General features: G+C 39.8%; 1 protein-coding gene across 2 annotated transcripts in view; it reads right to left on the reverse strand.

The window, feature by feature from the left end:
• Positions 1-20,269, reverse strand: part of SLC17A6 (solute carrier family 17 member 6) — a 39,953-nt gene extending 19,684 nt beyond the window's left edge. The window contains exons 1-3 of one of the 2 annotated variants that reach the window (XM_003122911.5): positions 19,026-20,269; positions 16,083-16,335; positions 14,452-14,570 (exon numbers count right to left, since the gene is read on the reverse strand). In XM_003122911.5, coding sequence (XP_003122959.1) covers positions 14,452-14,570; positions 16,083-16,335; positions 19,026-19,111 — 458 coding nt within the window. In that variant the 5' untranslated portion in view covers positions 19,112-20,269. Of the gene's footprint in view, positions 1-14,451; positions 14,571-16,082; positions 16,336-16,528; positions 17,082-19,025 lie in introns of those variants that run through there. The other variant, XM_021083249.1, reaches the window with a different exon arrangement.

Genomic DNA, 21,824 nt, shown 5'->3' on the forward strand with positions numbered 1-21,824 from the left:
CTCTAGCTTTGTTGCCTAATAACTATGTGACAGGAAACCTACTTGACCTCTCTAGGCTTTTGATTCCTTGTCTATAAAAAGAGCAATGCTATATAATGGTGAGAGCATGGTTACCAGGGCCAGAGAGCTGAGGTTCAAAGTCCAGTTCTGTCATGTATTACTTGAGTGACCTTGAACGGTTTATTTTACCATCTACGCTTCATTCCTCTTCTGTAAAAGGGAGATAGTAACAGAACTTATGAGTTACTACAAATCAAGCACCCAGGTGAATGCCTGGCATCTCCTAAGCATTTAAGGGGTATTGGGAGTTGTTCAATGATTATATTAATCTCTTATATTTCGTAGGATTGCTGTGAGGCTACATGAAATAATACACTCAACAGGCTTAGTCTGGTGCCTGACATATAAAAATAAATCCATAAATGTGAGTCAGTCAAGTAGAAATAATAGCCAATGGTGCTACACTAATGTGTGTCAGTCATTGTTTTAGAGTCTCAGTTTAAACTAATAACAACTATGTTAGAGGCCACTATGGCCATTTTTATTTTGCTAATAAAATAACCGAGTCCCAGTGAGTTAAATAAGTTGCTAAGGTTGCATAGACATTAAATAGAGAGCTATGGTTTACAATGACTCAATCTGGTCATAGATCCTAGATACTTAACCATTAAGCTCTATTGTACTTTAATAGCTTTAGATCTAATGCTAATACTAACAGTGCCAGCAGCAGTAGATAGAAGAACAAAAACTCTGAAAGACCAAAGCATTACTGAAAGAAGGATGGTCTTAGCAGTGGGAAGCAAAAGCAAAATTCTACTCTCCTATTGTTGGGTTTGTTTGTTTATTTATTTAGTATAGTTGCTTACAATATTCTATTTATTTTCAGTGTACAACACAGTGATTTAAATTTCCGTAGATTACACTCTATACAAAGTTATTACAAAATATTGCCTATATTCCCTGTGCTGTACCTTATAATAAATTGTCACTTATTGACTTTATACTTAGTGGTTTGCTTTGAAGTAAGTAATTAAGTGGAGAGGCTCATTTAGGGAGAGTTTTGTCTTTTTTTGAGCAAAGTCTCTGAGCCTCAAAAAAGAAAGTGGAAGAAGTAGTAAAACAGAGTATGGAAAAGAAGCTCAGAAAATAGTGTGGTTTAGCACAGTGATTTCTAAACTTCCTTATGCATGATCCTCACATTAGGAAGCTTGTTCAAATACATGGTAATAGGGACGAAAGTTTCTGATTCCATAGGTGTGTGTGGGGCCTAAGAATTTGCATTTCTAACAAATTCTCTGGCAATGCTTATGCTGCTTTTCCTGATATGAGGATCATTGGTCTAGCAATACTATGCTAGATATTCCTGCTGGATATCAGGACAGGAGACAGATCTAGGCCAAGGAGCAGGCCCCAAAAGAGCAGAGTTTGTCATAGCTGAAATAAGGTCCTTACCTTTAATAATAGAGGGAGCTGCAGGGGTGGAATGGAAACACTTGCTGAAAGGGACGATGCCCTTTACAAAATACAAACAATAATTAGGTAACTCAATTAATCAAGACCCAAAGTGAAGTTCTCTGACCTGGCTCTGGTTGCCCTCACTGACCAAACTGACCAAGCAGCTGCCATTTTTTCTTGGGGACATATAAACAACATGGCAGGAGTTCCCATCATCATGCAGTGAAAACAAATCCAACTAGGAACCAAGAGGTTGTGGGTTCAGTCCCTGGCCTCACTCAGTGTGTTAAGGATCTGGCATTGCTGAGAGCTATGGTGTAGGTCACAAATGCAGATCAGATCTGGTGTTACTATTGTTGTGGTGTAGGCTAGCATCTATAGCTCTGATTGGACACCTAGCCTGGGAACCTCCATATGCCATGGGTATGGCCCTAAAAAGCTAAATAAACAAACAAACAAAAAAAACCCAAAAAACCCAGAATGACATAATGTTAAGAATATGCATTCTGCGGTTAACACTGTGTGAATTTAATTTCCAACTCAAATTTCTTACTAGGTCTGACCTTGCGTAAGTTGTTACAACTTGAATTTTTTAAGCTTTATTTTCTCCATCTCTAAAATGGAGATGTCTTCATACATCAAGGGATTAAATGAATTAATTATGAAAGGGACAGTATCAAGTTAATAATAAGTGGTTTATAACATCAGCTATGATGATATAGACATTTCCTGACATTCAACTGAGTTTTTAGAGAATCGTTATTCCTTGCCCTTTTTCTTCCAGAATGTTTCTGTTCTGATTAAATAATGCTATTTCTGTGACCATGAATTCAAAGTTTTTCCATATCATTCTGAAATTGTAGCAGCTAAACATGCATGGAATTCTAGCTTCCATTCTGAGAGCATAGAGAACTGGTTGAAATGCATCAGCCTCTGGATCTGTGCCTCAATAGTCTTATCTAAAATATCTGGGAGAATGGGAGAAAATCTTTGCAAACAATATAACAGGCAAAAGACAAATCTCCAAAATATACAAACAACTCACACAGCTCAACAGCAAAAACAAACAGCTCAACTGAAAAATGGGCAGAGACCTAAACAGACATTTCTCCAAAGAAGATGTATGGATGGCCAATAGGCACATGAAAAAGTGCTCAACACCATGAATTATTAGAGAAATGCAAATCAAAACAACAATGAGATATCACCTCACACTGGTCAGAAAGGTTATCACTAACAAGTCAACAAAAAACAAATGCTGGAGAGGGTGTGGAGAAAAGGGAACCCTCCTTCACTGTTGATGGGAAAGTAAATTCCTGCAACCACTATGGAAAACAGTATGGAGGTACCTCAGAAAACTAAATCTAGAACTACCATATGATCCAGCAATCCTATTCCTAGGCATATATCTGGAAAAACCATTCATTCAAAAATATACACTGGTATAGCCACTATGGAGAACAGTTTGGAGATACCTTAGAAATCTATACATAGAACTTCCATATGACACCACAATCCTACTCTTGGGCATATATCCAGACAAAACTTTCCTTAAAAGAGACACATGCACCCGCATGTTCATTGCAGCACTATTCACAATAGCCAGGACATGGAAACAACCCAAATGTCTATCAACAGATGATTGGATTCGGAAGATGTGGTATACATACACAATGGAATACTACTCAGCCATAAAAAAGAATGACATAATGCCATTTGCAGCAACATGGATGGAACTAGAGAATCTCATACTGAGTTAAATGACCCAGAAAGACAAAGACCAATACCATATGGTATCACTTATAACTGGAATCTAATATCCAGCACAAATGAACATCTCCTCAGAAAAGAAAATCATGGACTTGGAGAAAAGACTTGTGGTTGCCTGATGGGAGGGGGAGGGAGTGGGAGGGATCGGGAGCTTGGGCTTATCAGACACAACTTAGAATAGATTTACAAGGAGATCCTGCTGAGTAGCATTGAGAACTTTGTCTAGATACTCATGTTGCAACAGAACAAAGGGTGGGGGAAAAAATGTAATTGTAATGTATACATGTAAGGATAACTTGATCCCCTTGCTATACAGTGGGAAAATAAAAACAACAACAACAACAACAAAAATATATACATGTACCTTCATGTTCATCTCAGCACTATTCACAATAGCCAGACATGGAAACTACCAAAATGTTCATTGACAGATGAATGGATTAAGAAGATATATACAATAGAATACTACTCAGCCATATATGCAATGGAATACTACTCAGCCATAAAAAAGAACAAAATAATGCCTTTTGCAGCAACATGGATGGAACTTGAGACTCTCATACTTAGTGAATAAGTCAGAAAGAGAAAGACAAATGCCATATGATATCACTTATTTGTGGAATCTAAAATATGGCACAAATGATCCCATCTGCAAAACAGAAACAGATCACAGCCAAGGAGAGAAGACTTGTGGTTACTGGGGGTTAAGGAGGGAGTGAGATGGACTGGGAATTTAGGGTTGGTAGATGCAAACTGTTACATTTGGAATGGGTGGGCAATGGCTTCCAGGAACTATGTATGATTGGGTCACTTTGCTGTACAACAGAAATTGAAGAAACATCAAAAATCAAATATACTTTAATAAAAAAAAATATATATAAAATAAAATATATGACAGGAAACAGACAAAACTTAGAGCCTTCTCCAAGTCAATTATATCTGTCTTGGTATGCCCCTATGCTTGCCTGAAATACCTACCCATTGTGCTACGCACATATTTTTTCAAGTTATTTGTCTCTCTCAGATATTCCTCAAGCACTATACATCACTTTTATGAGACTTAATCCAAGACATCATGTGGTCCTTCATATCCTGCATCATTTGTGTCTTTTGAAGAAGACAGTCTAGGTCTTTCATTTCTTCAAACTCCTTAATAGTGGCAGGACACTTTTCCTGTGGCATGCTCTTAAGAAATGATCACCAGGTACTTTTGCACAGATCTTAAGTAGAGAGAAATGCTATCTCCCCTTCCAGAAATACATGTAGGTGTTAACAAGTCTTTCTTCTCTGAACCTTTTTTATCCTAATGTCTTTTAAAATCAATTGACCATGTATTTGTTCTTGAGTTTTTGATGGGGCACAAACTTCTGCTCTGGGTAGACTAACAATCTTAGGAAGACAAGTTACTCTTATAGAAAAACTGTAAAATGGTAGCTATGGACTACAGAATTATTTTATTTTATTTTGTCTTTTTTGCCATTTCTTGGGCCGCTCCCGCGGCATATGGAGGTTTCCAGGCTAGGGGTCTAATCGGAGCTGAGCTGCCAGCCTACGCCAGAGCCACAGCAACATGGGATCCGAGCCACGTCTGTGACCCACACCACAGCTCATGGCAACGCTGGCTTGTTAAGCCACTGAGCAAGGGCAGGGATCGAACCCTCAACCTCATGGTTCCTAGTCGGATTCGTTAACCACTGCGCCACGACGGGAACTCCGGACTACAGAATTTAGAGTGTTCCTATGGATAAATCTTTGCTTGAAACAGTTGCTGAGTTCAAGAACATAGCCCAGTCTGGCCTCATCCTTAAAACTTCCAAACCACACTGTGGAATCTCCTGAAACCAACTGCCATTACACATTCTGTTCAGCAGAACATCATCAGCTTCTGAAACCACTCTCTTTGAAGCTCTGCTTTAAATTTAAATTAGGTGGTAATGCTTCAGAGGTTATATATTTCCCTCTTAAAAGATCTCTCCATTTATCAATATTTAATGTATTTGTGTATGTTGCATTATGGTTAACAGTCATCATTTTTGTTTGGCTTGATGTTACAAAATCAAACACATAAACATGAGAATTGAATACATTTTTGATACCTCAACAGAAGGAAATAGATTTTATACTAAGAAACACTTAGTATTCATGTGAGTTTTATTTCCCATAGCACTAATCTCTACCTTGACAAACAATTGCATTTCATGACAATGTTGCCCTGAAAATAATACTTGCCATTACAGTTTTTTTTTTTTTTTTTTTTTTTTTTTTGTCTTTTTTGCTATTTCTTGGGCCGCTCCCGCGGCATATGGAGGTTCCCAGGCTAGGGGTCGAATTGGAGCTGTAGCCACCGGCCTATGCCAGAGCCACAGCAACGCGGGATCCGAGCCGTGTCTGCAACCTACACCACAGCTCATGGCAACGCCGGATCGTTAACCCACTGAGCAAGGGCAGGGACCGAACCCGCAACCTCATGGTTTCTAGTCGGATTCGTTAACCACTGCGCCATGACGGGAACTCCCCATTACAGTTTTTTAAGTTTCTCCTCTGATCAAAGGACTTGTCTAAAAATCAAAACCTTACAAATAAATAAATATTTTAAATTATTCCACAGCTGTGCTCTTTCCTATAGATCTAGCTGAGCACTAAATAATACTTTTTTTTTTAAAGAGACTATAAAATAGATTTTTTAAAAGAACACACACAGAAATTTATTCAATAGGAGAAGTGTACTTAGTAAAGAAAGAAGCACATCATTTGAAATCAGACATACTGAAGCTCACACGATAGGTCGTCCTCTTACCAGGTAGGGATCTTTAGCAACATAACTCTGCTATTCTGTGTTCAATTCTCTCAGCAGTAAAACAAAGACAAGAATGTCTGCCTTATAGAGTTGCTGTATAGAATAATGATATATAAAGTTTAGTGACACATGTATTTATTAATTCCATTTATTTCTAATTGCATCTGCCTCCTGAAATAGAGAAATAAGGCAATTATGAAGACAATTTATATTTTATGTTTTCTCTCTTCCCACCTACAATACAAATATCCTACTTAGGGAGAGATAGAAATTTTATCCCTGAACGATCTACTTCACATTGATTGAAAAGCTCTTCTGATATTCACTCACTCCTCTCCGCTTTGTGTGATTAGAGTGTCTCTTCTGTGTTTCCATGCAGTGGAGTTGGCTTTGTATTTTTCTTCATTTTAATATAAAAGCTAGATTTCTGGGATCTTTTTAGCTATGGGGAAGAGGGCTGTCTCTTACTCGATCATATAAATTAAGCAGTCATGCCACTGCTTGACTTCAGAAGGCTTAAAGAGAACATTTGTGCTGTTTTTTGGGTTTATTTTTATGACCATTTTGTCTTTGGAAATTCCATTGTGGATTTCTCAGGTACATTTTTGCTGCCTCTCCATAGACTAAATTTAATTTTTAAAACATACCAAATAAAAATGAAACCTGAAAATGTTTTAATGAATTGGTGACTAGAGGATAGAAATTTAAGACTCTATTCAATAAAATTAACCAATTACACATTTGTAATATTAATTCAATTTCTGATTTATAGTGTGGAGTTCCCTTATGTCTTGTGTTTTGCTTTATAATCCATTTCAGTTAAGAAACTCAGGTAAGTTCTGATCACCATTCCTTCCAAATAAAGGTGAATAATGTGTAGAAAAAATATTTTATTTTATAGAGAAAAATTTTGTAGAAATAAATTTCCTCCAAATAAACATTTTCCCATCTCAATTTTTTAAATTTTTTAATTGTAAATCTAGGTTTTCTATAATATCGGCCAGTATATTTATATTGATACCATATATAAAAATAAACCATCCATGAAAATTCTAACAAATACACTAATTTTTTAGCAGTGAGTTAAATTAAAATATTGCATGCACTGAACAAATAATCAAACTATGTAATTATTAATAAAATAAACACTGCTGAACTTGAAGTTCCAAATAGTATGATGAATCTCAACTAAAATGGTAGTTCATTTTATTTAAAATCCTTCTCCTTAAAGTCAGAATCTACAGGGCTACCTTAAAAACCCCATCCTGGTGTTAACATAAGTCAGTGATTAGGCTAAGGGGGGAACAAAGCAAAGAAGTGTGCAAACTAAATATGAAAATTTTTCTGTCTGAAGAACAGGATTAGAAACTGATGGCTGTTCTCAATTTCTCAGAACATCATCATAATTTCTGTGAAATGAAATAAGGGCCATTTGCTTATTAAGATTGCTTTTCAAAATGATAAACCACTTGAAAGCTACTTAAAATTGTTATTTTCCTCATCATTTCCTCTGCAGCAAATGACATACTTAGGTAAATTCAATTTTCTTATTTTCAAGTTAAAACCTAATTTTACTTGTTTTCCCTCTGCTTATTATACACACAGACACACACACACACCACTCCAATGTTCATAGAGTGATTATAGAGAAGAGACTATAAACATTCCTCAAAAAAGAGGAAAAGTGTCGGTGTAGGGGGTGGGTGTATATGTGTGTGTATGAGGGAGGGTGGAGGTGGGTAGAGGGTGAGGGGGAGTGAGAGGGAGAGAGAGAAAGGAGGCTCCGTATCACCAAACAGATAAGCCAGAATTGAGAGGCACAGAGTAGCCTGGATATAGAGACATTTGGAAAAGCAAATGCAGTTGCTGAAAAGAAGCATCACACCCCACCAGATGATTAATATTCAGTGTGACCCAGAGTGAGGTAGCTGTGAAATTCTCAGTCATATTCTTTTTCTATGACCCTTTGCCACAAACACCCTTGCATATCAAACCCACCCAACAAGGCTTTGGCCAGAGAGGTGACAGGAACACTGGTGACTTGTCATTTCTACAGATGATCTCTATTTTCCCGGAATAGAATCCATCAATTTCCATTTGGGCAGGGGTTTGTCACTTAACAAGGATCTAGTGTTCCTCACCCCAGGTGTGGCACTAATCCTCTGCTAGAGGGTCTGAAGGAATAGACGGATTCAGGCTGTTTAATGGATTTAATTTAATCAAACCAGAGTTCGGGTACTTCCCTTTGTCACATCTGATGCCCCCATTCCCAAATTAAAAAAGGAATACACAAGCACGAGCCAGCCCTCTGAGTCCCTTGGCACATCATTATGTTGTAAAAATGACTTCATCACTCATGACAGAGAAATTAGACAGCCCCAACACTGGCATATGGCAACGGGAGAATCATTCTACCAGCTGCCCATCTGATTCTCTCCTCCCTCAAAATCATGCCCCCCACCCCCACCCCCAGAGGATGCGTCTGCACTGTGGTACTAGGATGTGGCAGCCACAGGGGAAGCCAGAGCTAGTAAGGATGGGAGGAGAGGAGAATGGAAAGAGAGAAGCTCCTGTCAGCAAACCACGTGCAAGCCCTTAGGGACGCCTCCTCCCTGATACATCTATTCAAGGGTATTTTCTTTTGTCAGAAAAAAAGAAGGGCTTTTTTGCATTGCCCCAGATACCTAACCTACAGAGCCCACAATGGGAAGATGGCTCAATGTCTGATAGGCAGCTAGATGAGTGAAATAGAGATAGTCGCCTCTGGCCCTAAAAGACTGGATAATTATAAACCAATTCCATCATAGCAGGATGGTGGTCTCCTTTAGCATGCTTTATGTTGCTGGTCTGAATTATTTTTTTACCAAAAGGGATTTGCACATATTTCTCACTGGAAGGGTTTAGAAACCTCTGCTTGCAACAGATGTTGCAATGTATAAGTAAGTACAGAGGAAAAATGATGATAGATAAATAGGTGTTGAGACTCAAGAATTCATTTCCAAAGCTTATTACAATAAATAAAGTACATCTTCATTATTTCATTTCTGTGAAAGAAAATGACAGAATAACACCAGTAAAATGATTCCTTTCTGGGCTTAAAATATGAAGATGTTGTGTTTAAAATATCTTTGCTCCTCTTTCTGAAAATCATTCTCACAAGAGGATTTTTCATAATCAGGCAAGCCAGAATATTTACCTAAAGCATATCAAATTCCACTTTTATAAATGCAAATGCACATTAGAAAACAGTTTTATAATCCATGCGTAAGAATTTGTTCATTTTTAAGTGTAAATCCTCTCTCTTTTATATCGGTGGTACGAATTGAGTTGTAGCAATCAAAATTGTAAGGAAGAACCTTTTCTTTACTGCAGACAAAAGGGCTCAACTATCCTAGTCACACTCAAACCACTGTAATCTTCTAGAAGCTCAAACTACCAAAGGGCCAGGTCAGGAGAAGTTCCAAATACCATGTTTTCTTATCCAGAAAACCACACTATTTGTTTAAGAAAACCACTTGAGTCATTATCAAGTTTGGATTTTGCCTTTGGGAGGAAAAGAACATGGTCGTGCATGGCCAAATTATTTGGGAGCCAGTACACACACCAAAATGTACTATGTTTCTCTTGTCACAAAAATCTAAGAATCCCTTGGGGCTGCTAAAGGCTTCTCTCTCTAATTTGTGGATTTCTGTCCTGGATTTGGGGCATGATAGATTGTAGGCACTCATTCAGAGAGCAGAGGGCTCAGCTTGCTACCGAAAGTGAATTTTGCAATAAAGCGCATAATATCAGGCAGAGGTGTTAAATGTCAATGTAGAGGAGCCTGTGGTCATCCATTACTGGACATCTGAGATTTAGTCACAATCTCTTTGTGACTGTGAGCAACTCACCACCTCCCTGATTCCCTACTTCCTTTCCCAATCAATAAGTGAGAGCATTGGGTTCGATGAGCCTTGCCTGGTTCTACATGGGGTCTTTCTGTTATAGGGAGTTCACTATGTGCTGCAGATGCATGTGATCCTCAGTCTCTTATCTGAATAAAGAACTATTTTCACTTCAGCAAATGTCAAGTTAGAAACACAAGAAACACCTGAAAAGATCAAATGTCCACTAGGAATTGAACCCTTTTTGAATAAAGGATAGGGGTGGGGAGAAATAATCTGTAACTTTTATCAGAGAAGTCTAACCTCAAACTTAAGTGGATTGCTCTTAAGTGCATCTATGACATCCGGCTAGAATTCAAAGATTGCATATGCACTGAAATACTAGCACTCTCTGTACTCTTGGCTAAAAATATTTTAAAACGGCCCTTTACAAGCCTTCAAATGAGATGGTATTTTCAGCATAAGAATTATTTTAATTGTGAATAATGCGTATGGCAAAATAACTTTAAAAACAGAAATATGACATGTGGAAAGAGGTATTTTCATCTCAATAGAAATCATCTTTTTGCATTACTAACACTTAAGGCTAATTTAAACACATGTGATACTGAATGACTATAAGATCAATTTTTTTTTCTGAATTTAAGATGTTCTTAAAAATAAATTACAGCAGCCGACAATTTCTAAGTGCTGGAGGTTTCTAAGAACTTTACACATATTCTCTTATTTAGTTGTCATGATACTCATACCAGGTAGATGGTTTGATTAGTTCTCTTTTACAGAAATAGAAACTCAGATTAAGGAATATTTTATATCATTAAGTTATTAAGTAGCACATTCAGAAGTCTGAACCTATATCTTTGGGCTTTAGAGCCTGTATCTTAACCACTATGCAATATTGCCTTTTTTAAAAAGTGTAAAACATTTTGTTGTGATGTTCATTTCATTTACTCAACAAGTATCTATCATGGGCTAGGCCCTCATTGAGATGCTAGGGATACAGTGGTGTACATGCATGGACAAAACTGCCTATACTCATAGAGCTTACATTTTATTGAAGAAAGACAGTTATTTCTTAGTTATAGACTGCTACAAAAAATACTGGTATGATATCTGGCATTAAGTGCTATATAAAACGTTAAAGCATAGTTGGGAAATCAGGGGGACAGGAGAACAATAGGAAAAAATATTTAAATAGAGCTTAAATCATATTGCTACCTAGACAGAGACAAGAACAGTCTTTGTGAATACAGTATCACCTGTTAAAAATATAATGTTGACCTAACTTCTTTTGGTAAATCAGACTGTCTTTGGCTATGTCTATAAACATTCTATTATTTCTCCCATTGAATACCTGGCCAGGTTCCTCTTCACTCTCTAAATGCAAGATAAAGATAGGCCTTGGCAACTTCACACTTGTAAATATCTGAGTGATCATAAGCCCTATGCTCTTTATTGTTCAAAGAAAAAATTAACTTGCCTCAATACCTTTTTATCATTGGGTTTAATATTCTCATCTAAAGAGATTACAGATTTTATAAGGAATCTTCCTTTGGTGCCCACCCTAAAGCCCTTTATGGAGGTGACTACATTCTCCATTGTTGGATGTACAATAGCCCTTTAAGGAAAGGCAAAAGGCAAGAGGCAAAAAAAAAAAAAAAAAAAAAAAAGACGCAAGAGCTCTCCTCTGAGACCACCTTCCCCACCATTTTCTCTCAATGAGCAGAAAAGCAAGAATACATAGAATTTAACCAAAAGGGGACCAAGAATCTGTGTTCCCACCAATAGTGGGGATGCTTTTGCTTAATCCATAAAATGGAGAAGCCAAATCACTGCTGCTTGTTTTTCACTGAGAAATTTGCAAGGAGTTGTAACCAGAAGCCCTGCTTACAAGAGGAACTGTCTCCACACTCCTCAGTGACTTTACTCCAATTTCACCCACAACTGTGATGGCAAATATTTTCCAAAGTGAGCTTCTTTTACACCTAGAGGGAAAGAGATCTGTCTCCAGCATCCCACTCAAGGGAAATCTTTTTCTATTATTAAATAATCTACAGGGAGAATGAGCATACATGCTTGTGGGCAGAAAACTGGTCTTGCTGTGTTTTTACTGTTTTTGAAAAACAGTAAATACACATCTTTCAACCAGTTCATAAAATCTCTCAGGCTTTGTGTTAAAACACTTTTCTAAGATAAAACTGTGTAGCACAAATGAGGCTAAATTGGATATTCACTCACCAACATATTAAGAATAGGTGTCTCTGGGTGATTAAATTATTTATGATTTTTTTATTATCCTTTCTTTTTAGTATATTTTCTTATTTGGTACAGAATGCTTTTATGATCTGAAAAGTTTATGTTATATATTTTTAAACCTATTTTTACAGAAGGATTCCATTTTATTCACAATGTTTATTATATTCTAAAAAAAATTGAAGCAAATATGTGAAAATTCTAAAAGGAGATAAGGAAGTGAGTCTATAATATTCTACCTGTTCATAAGTTTTATAGTAAATTTTGACTTTATTTTCTTAGTCTTGGAAAACACAAAACATTGTATGTGAAAATATTTTTTTTTTCTCCTTTAAATGCCCATTTAAAAGTAAGGTGCTTTTGGATCCAAATAAATATTGCAAAATTCAGAAATTTTTCCTTTGAGGAAAATCTACCAAAGAAACTAGAACTTGAGTCAACATTGGTCCTTTCTGTACTTAACATGACACAAATGATGGCAATGAGCTTGCATTTTTTTAAAACCAGGAAAACCTCTTTACTGACCTCCCAGTGTTAGAAACAGGGAAAGCTGGAGCATCCCTGGTGTTTTTTCCTGGCAGGAAAATGTTAGCATTTTAACATTTGGCAAGCTGATGGTTTTGACTCTGGAAAAAAAAAAAAACTTAAAGGCACAGCCGTTATATTTTTATTTCACATTATACTTAATTTCAATTATATATATATAATTAATTTCCTCAATTATATTTTGGTGAATTGTTGGCTGTTTTTTCACCAAAGTGAAAATACTTTATAAATGTATGTTTGGAGTATTTTCTGGGAAATTTATTATATTTTAGAAAATTTTGGGAGGGAAAAATTCAAGACACTATGCATTAGGGATATAAAAGCCCAAAATGTAACAACATGCTTATTACCAGTAATATGTAAGGGAATATTTCCTTAAAATGTTTCTGCCTTATATCAATTTTTCTTTGACTTATCCCATCCATAAAATTGGTTTCTCTACACACTTTAATAAGTTTCAATTTAAACTGATACCGTTTCTAAAAGAATATTTTGTCTTGGGTTGGGTCTGAGTACTAACTCTCCTAATGTCAAGGAAAAGGCCATATCAAAAGGCACTATTCCTAATCTATTGCACCCTTCTCTTGACATTTTGAAGGACAGTCCAAAAACCTACACCCTAGGAGCATTAAGCCTAAAATAAATTTCCAAGAATTTCTCCCTAATCCTCCAAGGGAGAAGAGAAATCTTGAACAGGAAAACACAACTGGTGAATGGGATTGTAGGTGACAAAAGACAGAGAAGGGGCCTGGGAGATTTCACTGAGAAATAAGGAGAGACCAGTTGAAGGAAGCAGAGGGGAGGTGGAGACTAGAGAGGTGCCCAGTTGTAGATTACTTTCTAGAAAACTTGACCCTTTGAGGGGGAAGGAGAGGGATGAAGTCATAGCTACAGAGTCTGAAAGAAGACTTCAAGTCTTATTTGGGGTCTCTATGCAGCAATACCTGGAAGGGCGGATGCAGCTGTTCTTTCTCAGCTTAACAATTAGACTTAAGCAGCATTTAGTTTTATTTGTCGTAATACAATGAAGCAAATGAAGCTGCCCTTCCTACCCGATGGCCAGGCTGTGCTCCCTGATACCCTCACTCCATCAGTTTTTTTGCCTCATACTCCGGGGTGCCTCCGCAGGTGGCGCTGGGGGCACTCAAGAGGGCTGGCTCTAGGACCCCGGCTGCAGGACGCCACGGAGCGCCTTCCCCACCCCGCCCCTACTTAGCGAAGCTCATTAACAGGTAGAATCGCATCCTGGCGCCTGAACTCCCTCCTGGTTCCATAGAAACAAATCTCTGGGCGGGATCCCTCGCCCGGCTTTCGACGCGTCCTACCGGGAAGTCAACATCGCAGAGAGCCGGGGCACCCGAGGGAAACACAAACCAGAGCACAGTGGTGGCCCCTCACCTCTTTGTGCGCCCGACCACACCTCTCTGTGCTCACCGGCTCCCAGCCAAGCCTCAGCTCCTACCCGGCCTAGAGCCACGTCTACCGTTTCGAAAGAAGCCAGTTCAGCCAGAGAGGAGGCGGCAGCGGCAAAGCACGCCCGCCTTGGAGAACCCAAATCCTTTGGGGCACCTTATTCTGTAAGGAGGCACCATGTTCCAGCCCCGAGAGTGGGTTCTAGGGGACTAGGAGACCTAGTCCAGGAGTTTTGCACCCCTGCGGGGCTGTCGCCCCTGCCCACAGCCTCCGCTGCCCCTCGGAGGGTACAGGTCCGACCTCCCTCAGCCCCCGCCCAGCCCTCCGCGTTACCTGTTGGCTGCCAGCCGGGAAGCGATGTAACCGCCCGGAATCTGGGTGATGATATAGCCCCAAAAGAAGGAACCGTGGATCATCCCCACGGTTTCCGGGTCCCAGTTGAATTTGGCTTTCTAAGACAGTATGAAAATAAAACAGGTGGAGAGAGAGAATCAGTGTTTGGCCTGAAAATACACGTTCAGTAGTTCTCAGCCGAAGAGCCCTCACCACCTGGGGCACTTTCTGCATTCCGGGCGTGGGGGTGATTTAAATTTCGTTTCCTAACAAAACTGAGTCTATACCGTCTCACAGAGAAGAAATGCCTCTGATGCTCATTTGAAATGGAAGGTGATTAATAGCGAAGCTGAGTGCCCTGGCTTTGATGCCCGGCAACTGTCGGACCACTTCTCTGAACCGGGCACCGTGAGAGCTTGGGTGGGAAATAGAACTCTCCGGCTGGCGAGAGAAACCCTTGGTGGGCGTCCGTTTAGCCGACACTGACCTGTGTGGACGCAGTAATGAAATCGCTTGGAGAATGAAACCCAGCTGAGGAAATTCTGGGGCAGAAAGGTGCGGAAGTCGGAGTAGGTGGTGGGAAGGATGGTCTCTGCCAAATGGGGGATTTGCGCGGGCCGGCAGATTTGGAGAAGCCCAGGGCAATTGCGGGAGAGCAGAGATGGAGGTGTTGCTCAGAGGTGGTCCAAAGCTCAGGAGTGGGGTGTGTCTGAAGGTCAGGGCCTAGCCCCGCCTTTTCCAACCTGGGCGGCAGAACTAGGTGAACCTGGAGCGAACTATCTGCCCAGGAAATGTGGAAGAGCGCTTATCTGGCCTGGGGAACTGGGGACTCCCCCCCCTCTTTTTTTCTTCTTTGAATAAAATTTTGAAACAAAACGCCTTTTCCAGAATCTCTCGGAATACCCGGGGTCCATCAGCGTTCACAGCTTCTCACCCACAGCCAGTTCTAAATTTCTCCTCCCAACCCCCAACCCTTGCTTTGCCTGGCGTACTTTAAGGTCTCTAAACAGGAAGTCTATACCCACGGGTTTCTGTGACCTTGACAATGACCCGCCTCTCTTTAGGCGTCACCCAACATACATCATAAGATTATGAGACTGGATTCCCGGTGACCCCGAGACTGTCCTCTCTGCGGCTCCTCTCTCTCCTCGCTAGTCGGTTGGACAGCTACCAAAGGCCCTTCAGTGAAAACTGCGGATATGTGCGCACGGTTGTTTTATTTTTCGGTTTTGTTTCATTTTGACAATTAAGAATATTTGGCGAGAACTGGAGAAAATCAGGGGGGAAATTATAACTAATCCGCTGCTCTGTTACTCCTAGTAAAAGAAAAATATTTCGATTTAGAGTTAGCGGGCAGTATTAAGCACCAACTCCTTGTATGAAGTCACTCTCCTCAAAAACCTGGTGAGCTATTGACTCTTTTCCATTTTGCAGGGGAGAATAGGAAGGCCCAGACAGCACGAGTGACTTGCTCCAGCGTGAAAAAGGAGGCGATTATACTGCCGCGCCCATCCTAGAAGGACAGCGCTAGAGAGTCTGAGGGGACAGGCAGGCTTCCTCAATTTAGTGGGGATAGTGGGGATCAAACGGGTGAAGTCGTGTCGCGAAACCACAGGGCCACAGTTGCCCACCTCCTTGATGACCTTGCCTCCGCGGTGGATGGTGCTGTTGTTGACCATGTCCACGATGGCCACGCCCAGGTTGCAGCGGATGCCAAAGGAGATGCAGAAGCCCAGGCCGCTCATGATGGCGATGATGTAGCGACGCGGCAGGCCAAAGCACGTGCAGTCGCACAGCGGTGCCTTCTTCTCAGGCACCTCCAAAGGCTTCCCATCTTCCGTCAGCTCTATAGTCTCCCCGGTCTCCTGCTTCTTCTCTAGCACCCTGCGCGGCAGAGCGAGGGGAGGCAAGGATGCTGCGGGTTAGGCACCCCGGATGCCGGGCCATTCCCAGTTCCCTGCTACCTCTCCCTCAGGGGTTAGGGTGCTAGGGCTGAACCCAGGCTTTAGGACTTCCAGGGATCTCCAGTCTCCTCCCATTCCCCTTACCCGCAGTAGCGTCTCTTCAACTTTAATACCTTCTGGCCCACGGCAGCAAATCCCCATTCCCTCGGGATACATCCCACGGCGCCTAGATTCATATACACGGCCTGGGCCCAACTTTCTTGCGAGGTCTGCAGTTTGTGAGGGGACAAAGGACCTGAAAGGCGCCTTCTTAGCACCTGGGTAGACGCCTACTACCCACAGTTCTCTACCTCGGCGACAGCCGCTTTTGTGCAACCACCCAGTCTCCGAAGGGCTGCTATGCCGCGGGAGGACCCAGGCACCGTCCTGCACCTGCGCTAGCCTTTCCTTCCCAGCCAAGTCGAAGCTTTCCGGGTAGAGGACGGCGGGATCCTGCCTCCCCAGCTGAGCTCAGGAGCCCCCGGGGACCAAGGCCTGTGCGTCCGGTCTGGTGTCCGAGCAGAGAAGGTCTGTGAAAGCCCTCTGAGTGTCAGGCACTCCTTGCCCTTCCTCCAGACCGAGCGTGCCGGTTCAACGTCAACTCTCCTGTTACACGGCTTACTCTTTTCCCTCTTGTTACTCGAATTTGAAACAAAGGCCTCAGCAACATATGGCCGACACCTAAGCTTCCTACTGACAGAGCATGAATAATTAATTATTCACAATCTTGCGTCATTACTATCTCGGTTACAAACATCGAAAAGTGTCATAGGCCCACTTCCAAAGACGTAAAAATGCGACTTCCAGATATAGGAACGCGCCCCCAAATAATTTCGGGTAAGATGTTCCATACCAAGGTAGAAGGTCTCACATTTATGTTTTGCTTGGTGTTTTTTAATTTGCATAGCATTTCTCGAGATTTCGCCGCTCTGATTCAGTTGCTTTTAGGCTTGGGGAAAGGGGAGGGATTAAGCAAAGCGATGGAATGGTTTAACAAAAACCTGGTAGTTTTGTTCTGGCTCACAATATATCCGTGAAATTTCTATTAGGAAAGAGGAAGAATGTGAAGGGTAACACACCCTTGAAATGGCTATTTAGACAAAGAACCTCTCCGCTTAAGATTTGCTGATGTTTTCCAACCCACCATACATCTCTTCTCTATATGTGCCCTTTTAAATGATTATATCCACAAACAATTGTTTTCATCTACACAGGTAAAGCAAATGAAATTTTTAGACCAATGTTAAGAATGCATAACTTGGGACATAACAGTTAAGCAATTTACGGCCACCAGAAAAACTGTTAGACTTCCAAATTCTGCAAAATACCACCTGGGGAATAGATCATAAAGGTATTTGCGGCTATGTTAATACTTATTCTTAAAGTCCAATTCCAACGTTAGAGAACATGGCAATTTATTCTGGGAGAAAAAAATTCCAACTAATGTGATTTTTTTAATATTGGCTTCATATGCTCATATATGCAAATTAAACTCTGCACCTGAACTCCCCACCTGATGGCAGTTGGGCTGGGAAAGAATAGCTCTTTCCAGGGCATCTGCGGTACTGCAGGGCCCTTGCAGTATCTACTGCCGCATAGGTGCATGATAGTGCCTACAAGAAACCCACCAGAACCAGAGAGATTTGGAAAATTGGGGGCAGGGGCATTGGTTATTTTCTTTACACTTCCTATATATTTCCAAAGGCTTTAATTTCCCAAATGTGAAAACTAGCTCTCTCTCAGAATCATTTATCCCTTTGTTTCTCCTTGATTTTGCTCATATTATTAACAAAATGTGTATTCATATTAACATTCTTGAAAAGATTTGAAGTTGTGAAATTTTCAGAATAATTAGTACAGGGACTATGGCAGAATAAAAAACAATTAAATCATTTATAGTACTTTTAAAATCATTTTGCTGATTATTATCATGGCTTTTTCTTAAAAGCACTCTGGCATTTCCCATGCAAGAAATAGACTTCTAGGAGAGGTCAAATAATTAAAAATACATGTACACTGCTTCAGATTTAAAGAGAAGAACTGCTTCAGCTATCAATTATTTATATATTTTGATTCTCCTTCCTTTAGTACTGAAGAAAGATTCCACTGGGGGATTCTCTACTCAAGTGGTTTTAAAGCTGAGCTCTAGATTTCTTTTTGCTACTACTCTTTGGGATTTTCTTGGTTAATTTGTTTAGATGATTGTGTTTTTTATTCATTTTTCTGCATTAAAGGAATTTAATTTGGTGTTGCTATGAGCAGCAAAAGAGAGGCTCTTTGAACAGGTGCAGATTATTTCTCAATTGTAAAGAGGATAAATCCTCAGTAAGAAAGGATAAGAATCTGCAGGTACCAAAACAGCAATCTCTCTCTCTCTCTCACATACACACTCACACTCACGACACACCCCACAAAGCAGACAGGTTAATTTAGTGCAACATTCCTGAATTAATAAGTAGGTTTCCAGAGCAGCCCCGCTTCAGCATTGAGCAACAAAAAAAGATTTTCCGATCATGTTACAATCTCTCTAAGCAACCAGGGTTTAAGGAAATAGCTCTGCAGGTTTTTTTTTTTTTTTCTTTCTTTCTTTTATGCCAAGTCCCAAGCAAACATAGGTTTGCTTTCTCTTACCTGTAGATCTGGCCGAGGGATTTTCCAGCAAAATTCTTTAGCCCCTCTTTTCCTGGGGCCAAAATCCTTTGTTTCACCGACTCCATTCTTGCAAAGGTTGGTGTCAGCTCTTGCCAGGTTTAAATAGTGACCGCTATGAAAGGCAAGAGTTTCGCATATTGTCTTAATCGCTTAAGATAGTTGTAGGTTTTTTCTTCTCAGCAGAACGGTATCCGTGTGCTTCTTGCAAGAGTGCGAGTGAGAGAGGGGAGGGAGAGTGAGAATGAGAATACAACAGAATAGCTGCATGCAACCCACGGGTTTCCTAATAGGAGAGTTGGTAGACACAATCAGAAAGTCTCATTGGAAGGGGAGGATCCGGTGGCAAAGGGAGCACATAGTGCCATGGTATTTGGGTGGGTGCAGATGAGTCCTTGTCCTGGAAGTCAGTCCATTGAAAAACAATGTGAATTCCCGGTTTTGAGAGCCTTGTTGCTGTCAAATCTTCTTTCTTTTAAATGCGGGTGGATATACCACAGAACCCTTGTATAAGGGCAAAGTCAAAATAGTACTTTTTAAAATGGTGCCCTTGCTGTGAGGAGCAGAGCACTTCCAAAACTCAGGGGACCATCTTAGGTCTCAGGTGAGCGATGCTGCTATTAGTTTTTCCTCCTTGCCCGTGATCTCCTCCCAACACGCCAGCGCAACTCTGCTCTGCGGTAAAGTCGAATTAAGATGGAGAAAGCTTGCTGCTCTTTGAGGACGTGAGTAAATAACAGCTACACAGTTCTGATTTGGGCAGCGTCAGAATTTATTTTTTTATTTTTTTTATTTTTTTTCACCACCGCTGACAGCGCCTGTCTGGGCGCTTCTCGGCAAAATGGTTCAGCACCACGGACAGAGTAAGTTTCCGGAAAAGGGGAGGCTTCCTTTGGCTGGTCAGGTTACCAACTTTCTGGGGAAACTGGGGGGATTGCACTGACCAAGGACCTTAATGGGGATCTTCAGAAATGGATGCTATGGAAACAAAATGAGAAGATGTCATCATTGCCTGGGTTTACAGGGAGAATGGTGCATTTGGCTCTGCAAGGGAGGAAGACTTTATTAAAAATTGACAAGTTACTTCTAGTTTCCTATGTTTTGCCCAGCAAGCTGATGCCAGCTCTGACAGTGTTGCAGGGAAGGAAGATTACAACATATTTTACTTCTGTTTGTGGTATTTGGAAGCCTGGTCTCCCTTGGATATAAAAAATATGGACCCCAAATGCATAAATATGTTGATCATGTGTTTTGTTTTAACCCCTGATAGCTAAGAAGAAAAGGAAGGGAGAAAGAAAAGAGATAATAGGGATAGTGGGAAGGAGGGAGGCAGGAGGAGGGAGAGAGAGGGAAAGACTAGAGAATAATAATAAAAGAATAGTTGTTCTCGGTGTTCTTGGTTAAATAAAAGACAAGCAATTTAATATAAATTCTTTGGAATTTTATGCTTCTTCACTTAATTTTCAACACACTACTGAAATATCAATAAACTGATGAGATTCGTGGCTATACCTTGTGTTGTTAACAAATTATCATTGATGATACTTTTGAGATTTATTTAAAATTACTTGTAAATTTTTATAATGTAATTTTTATTTTATATCCTCTTCTCCTAAAGCAGAATTACAGATAGACATCCATATAAGACATTTGCTTCACACATATAGGTATAACATTAATGAATCTATTTCATTAAGCAAGGCTAGAAAACTATGCAAGCTTAATGTTAATTATTAATGCACTTGACATGAATCACAAAGCTCTTAGATGCAATTCAGGCAAATAGTGACAAAACAGATTGTCCTTGAACCACATTCTCAAAGTCAAAATCCTTGAATTTCCTTTAAGCCAACAGGGGGAGTAGATTTTTCTTAGGGATACTGGTGCCAGGTCTCAGGAGCATGGATTTAAATACAAAATCATATAAGAATATTCCCTGAATAGGTCAAATAATATAATGAATATGCATTCATTGAGTGGCTAGCTGAAAAAATTATCAAAAGTAGCTAGAACCATCTGCCATTATTAAATTTAATATATATTAAATTATATTTTCTCATAAATTATAATAAAGAAAAGGATTCTGGAGGCATCTATCTCATTTTGATATGTATTAAAAATAAACATCTTATTAGAATACTGAACAAGATTTTTCTAAAACTCTGGGATGCCTCAAAGTAATATTGATCCCCAAAGGTGATCAGTTATGAAAAGGAAAAAAAAAGAAAAAGTCTCTTGAAAACACCTCTTTCCAAACAAAATATTAAATCTAGTCAGGACTTGACTCAATCTAGTAATTTTCAAAATATCTATGTTTATCCTATCTTTAGTGACCAAATTTATTAAATTTAATTCATTTAGGGATATCCATGATTTTGAAATTCTGGAAAGTTATATAAAAATAGAAGTCAAATAAATATCTGTGAAGCTATGATGATGACATAAAAATTATTTTTCTAAACATTCCTGCCTAAGTTTCACCCCAAATGACTAGCAATCCAAACCAGTGGCGAACATGACTCCTAAGTCTCATATATGCATGAGATATATATCTAACAAAAAAAAGTATTGTTTATAGAGCAAAATAATTAACATTCATCTTATTGAAATGAATGTCATTTGGCTCTTTCCTCTATCCTTTGGTAGGAGGGTGAATGTTTGAATCAGAATTCCTGCTTATATTGATTTATTTTTTCTAAACTGTTTTATGTAGTGCTAAAATTTTCACTAGGTTCTGGGACTGTTCCCTGAAAGATCTCACAAGCTGCCAGGGAAATAAAC

This window comes from Sus scrofa, chromosome 2 (genome assembly GCF_000003025.6).
Source record: "Sus scrofa isolate TJ Tabasco breed Duroc chromosome 2, Sscrofa11.1, whole genome shotgun sequence".
Lineage (NCBI taxonomy): Eukaryota > Metazoa > Chordata > Mammalia > Artiodactyla > Suidae > Sus > Sus scrofa.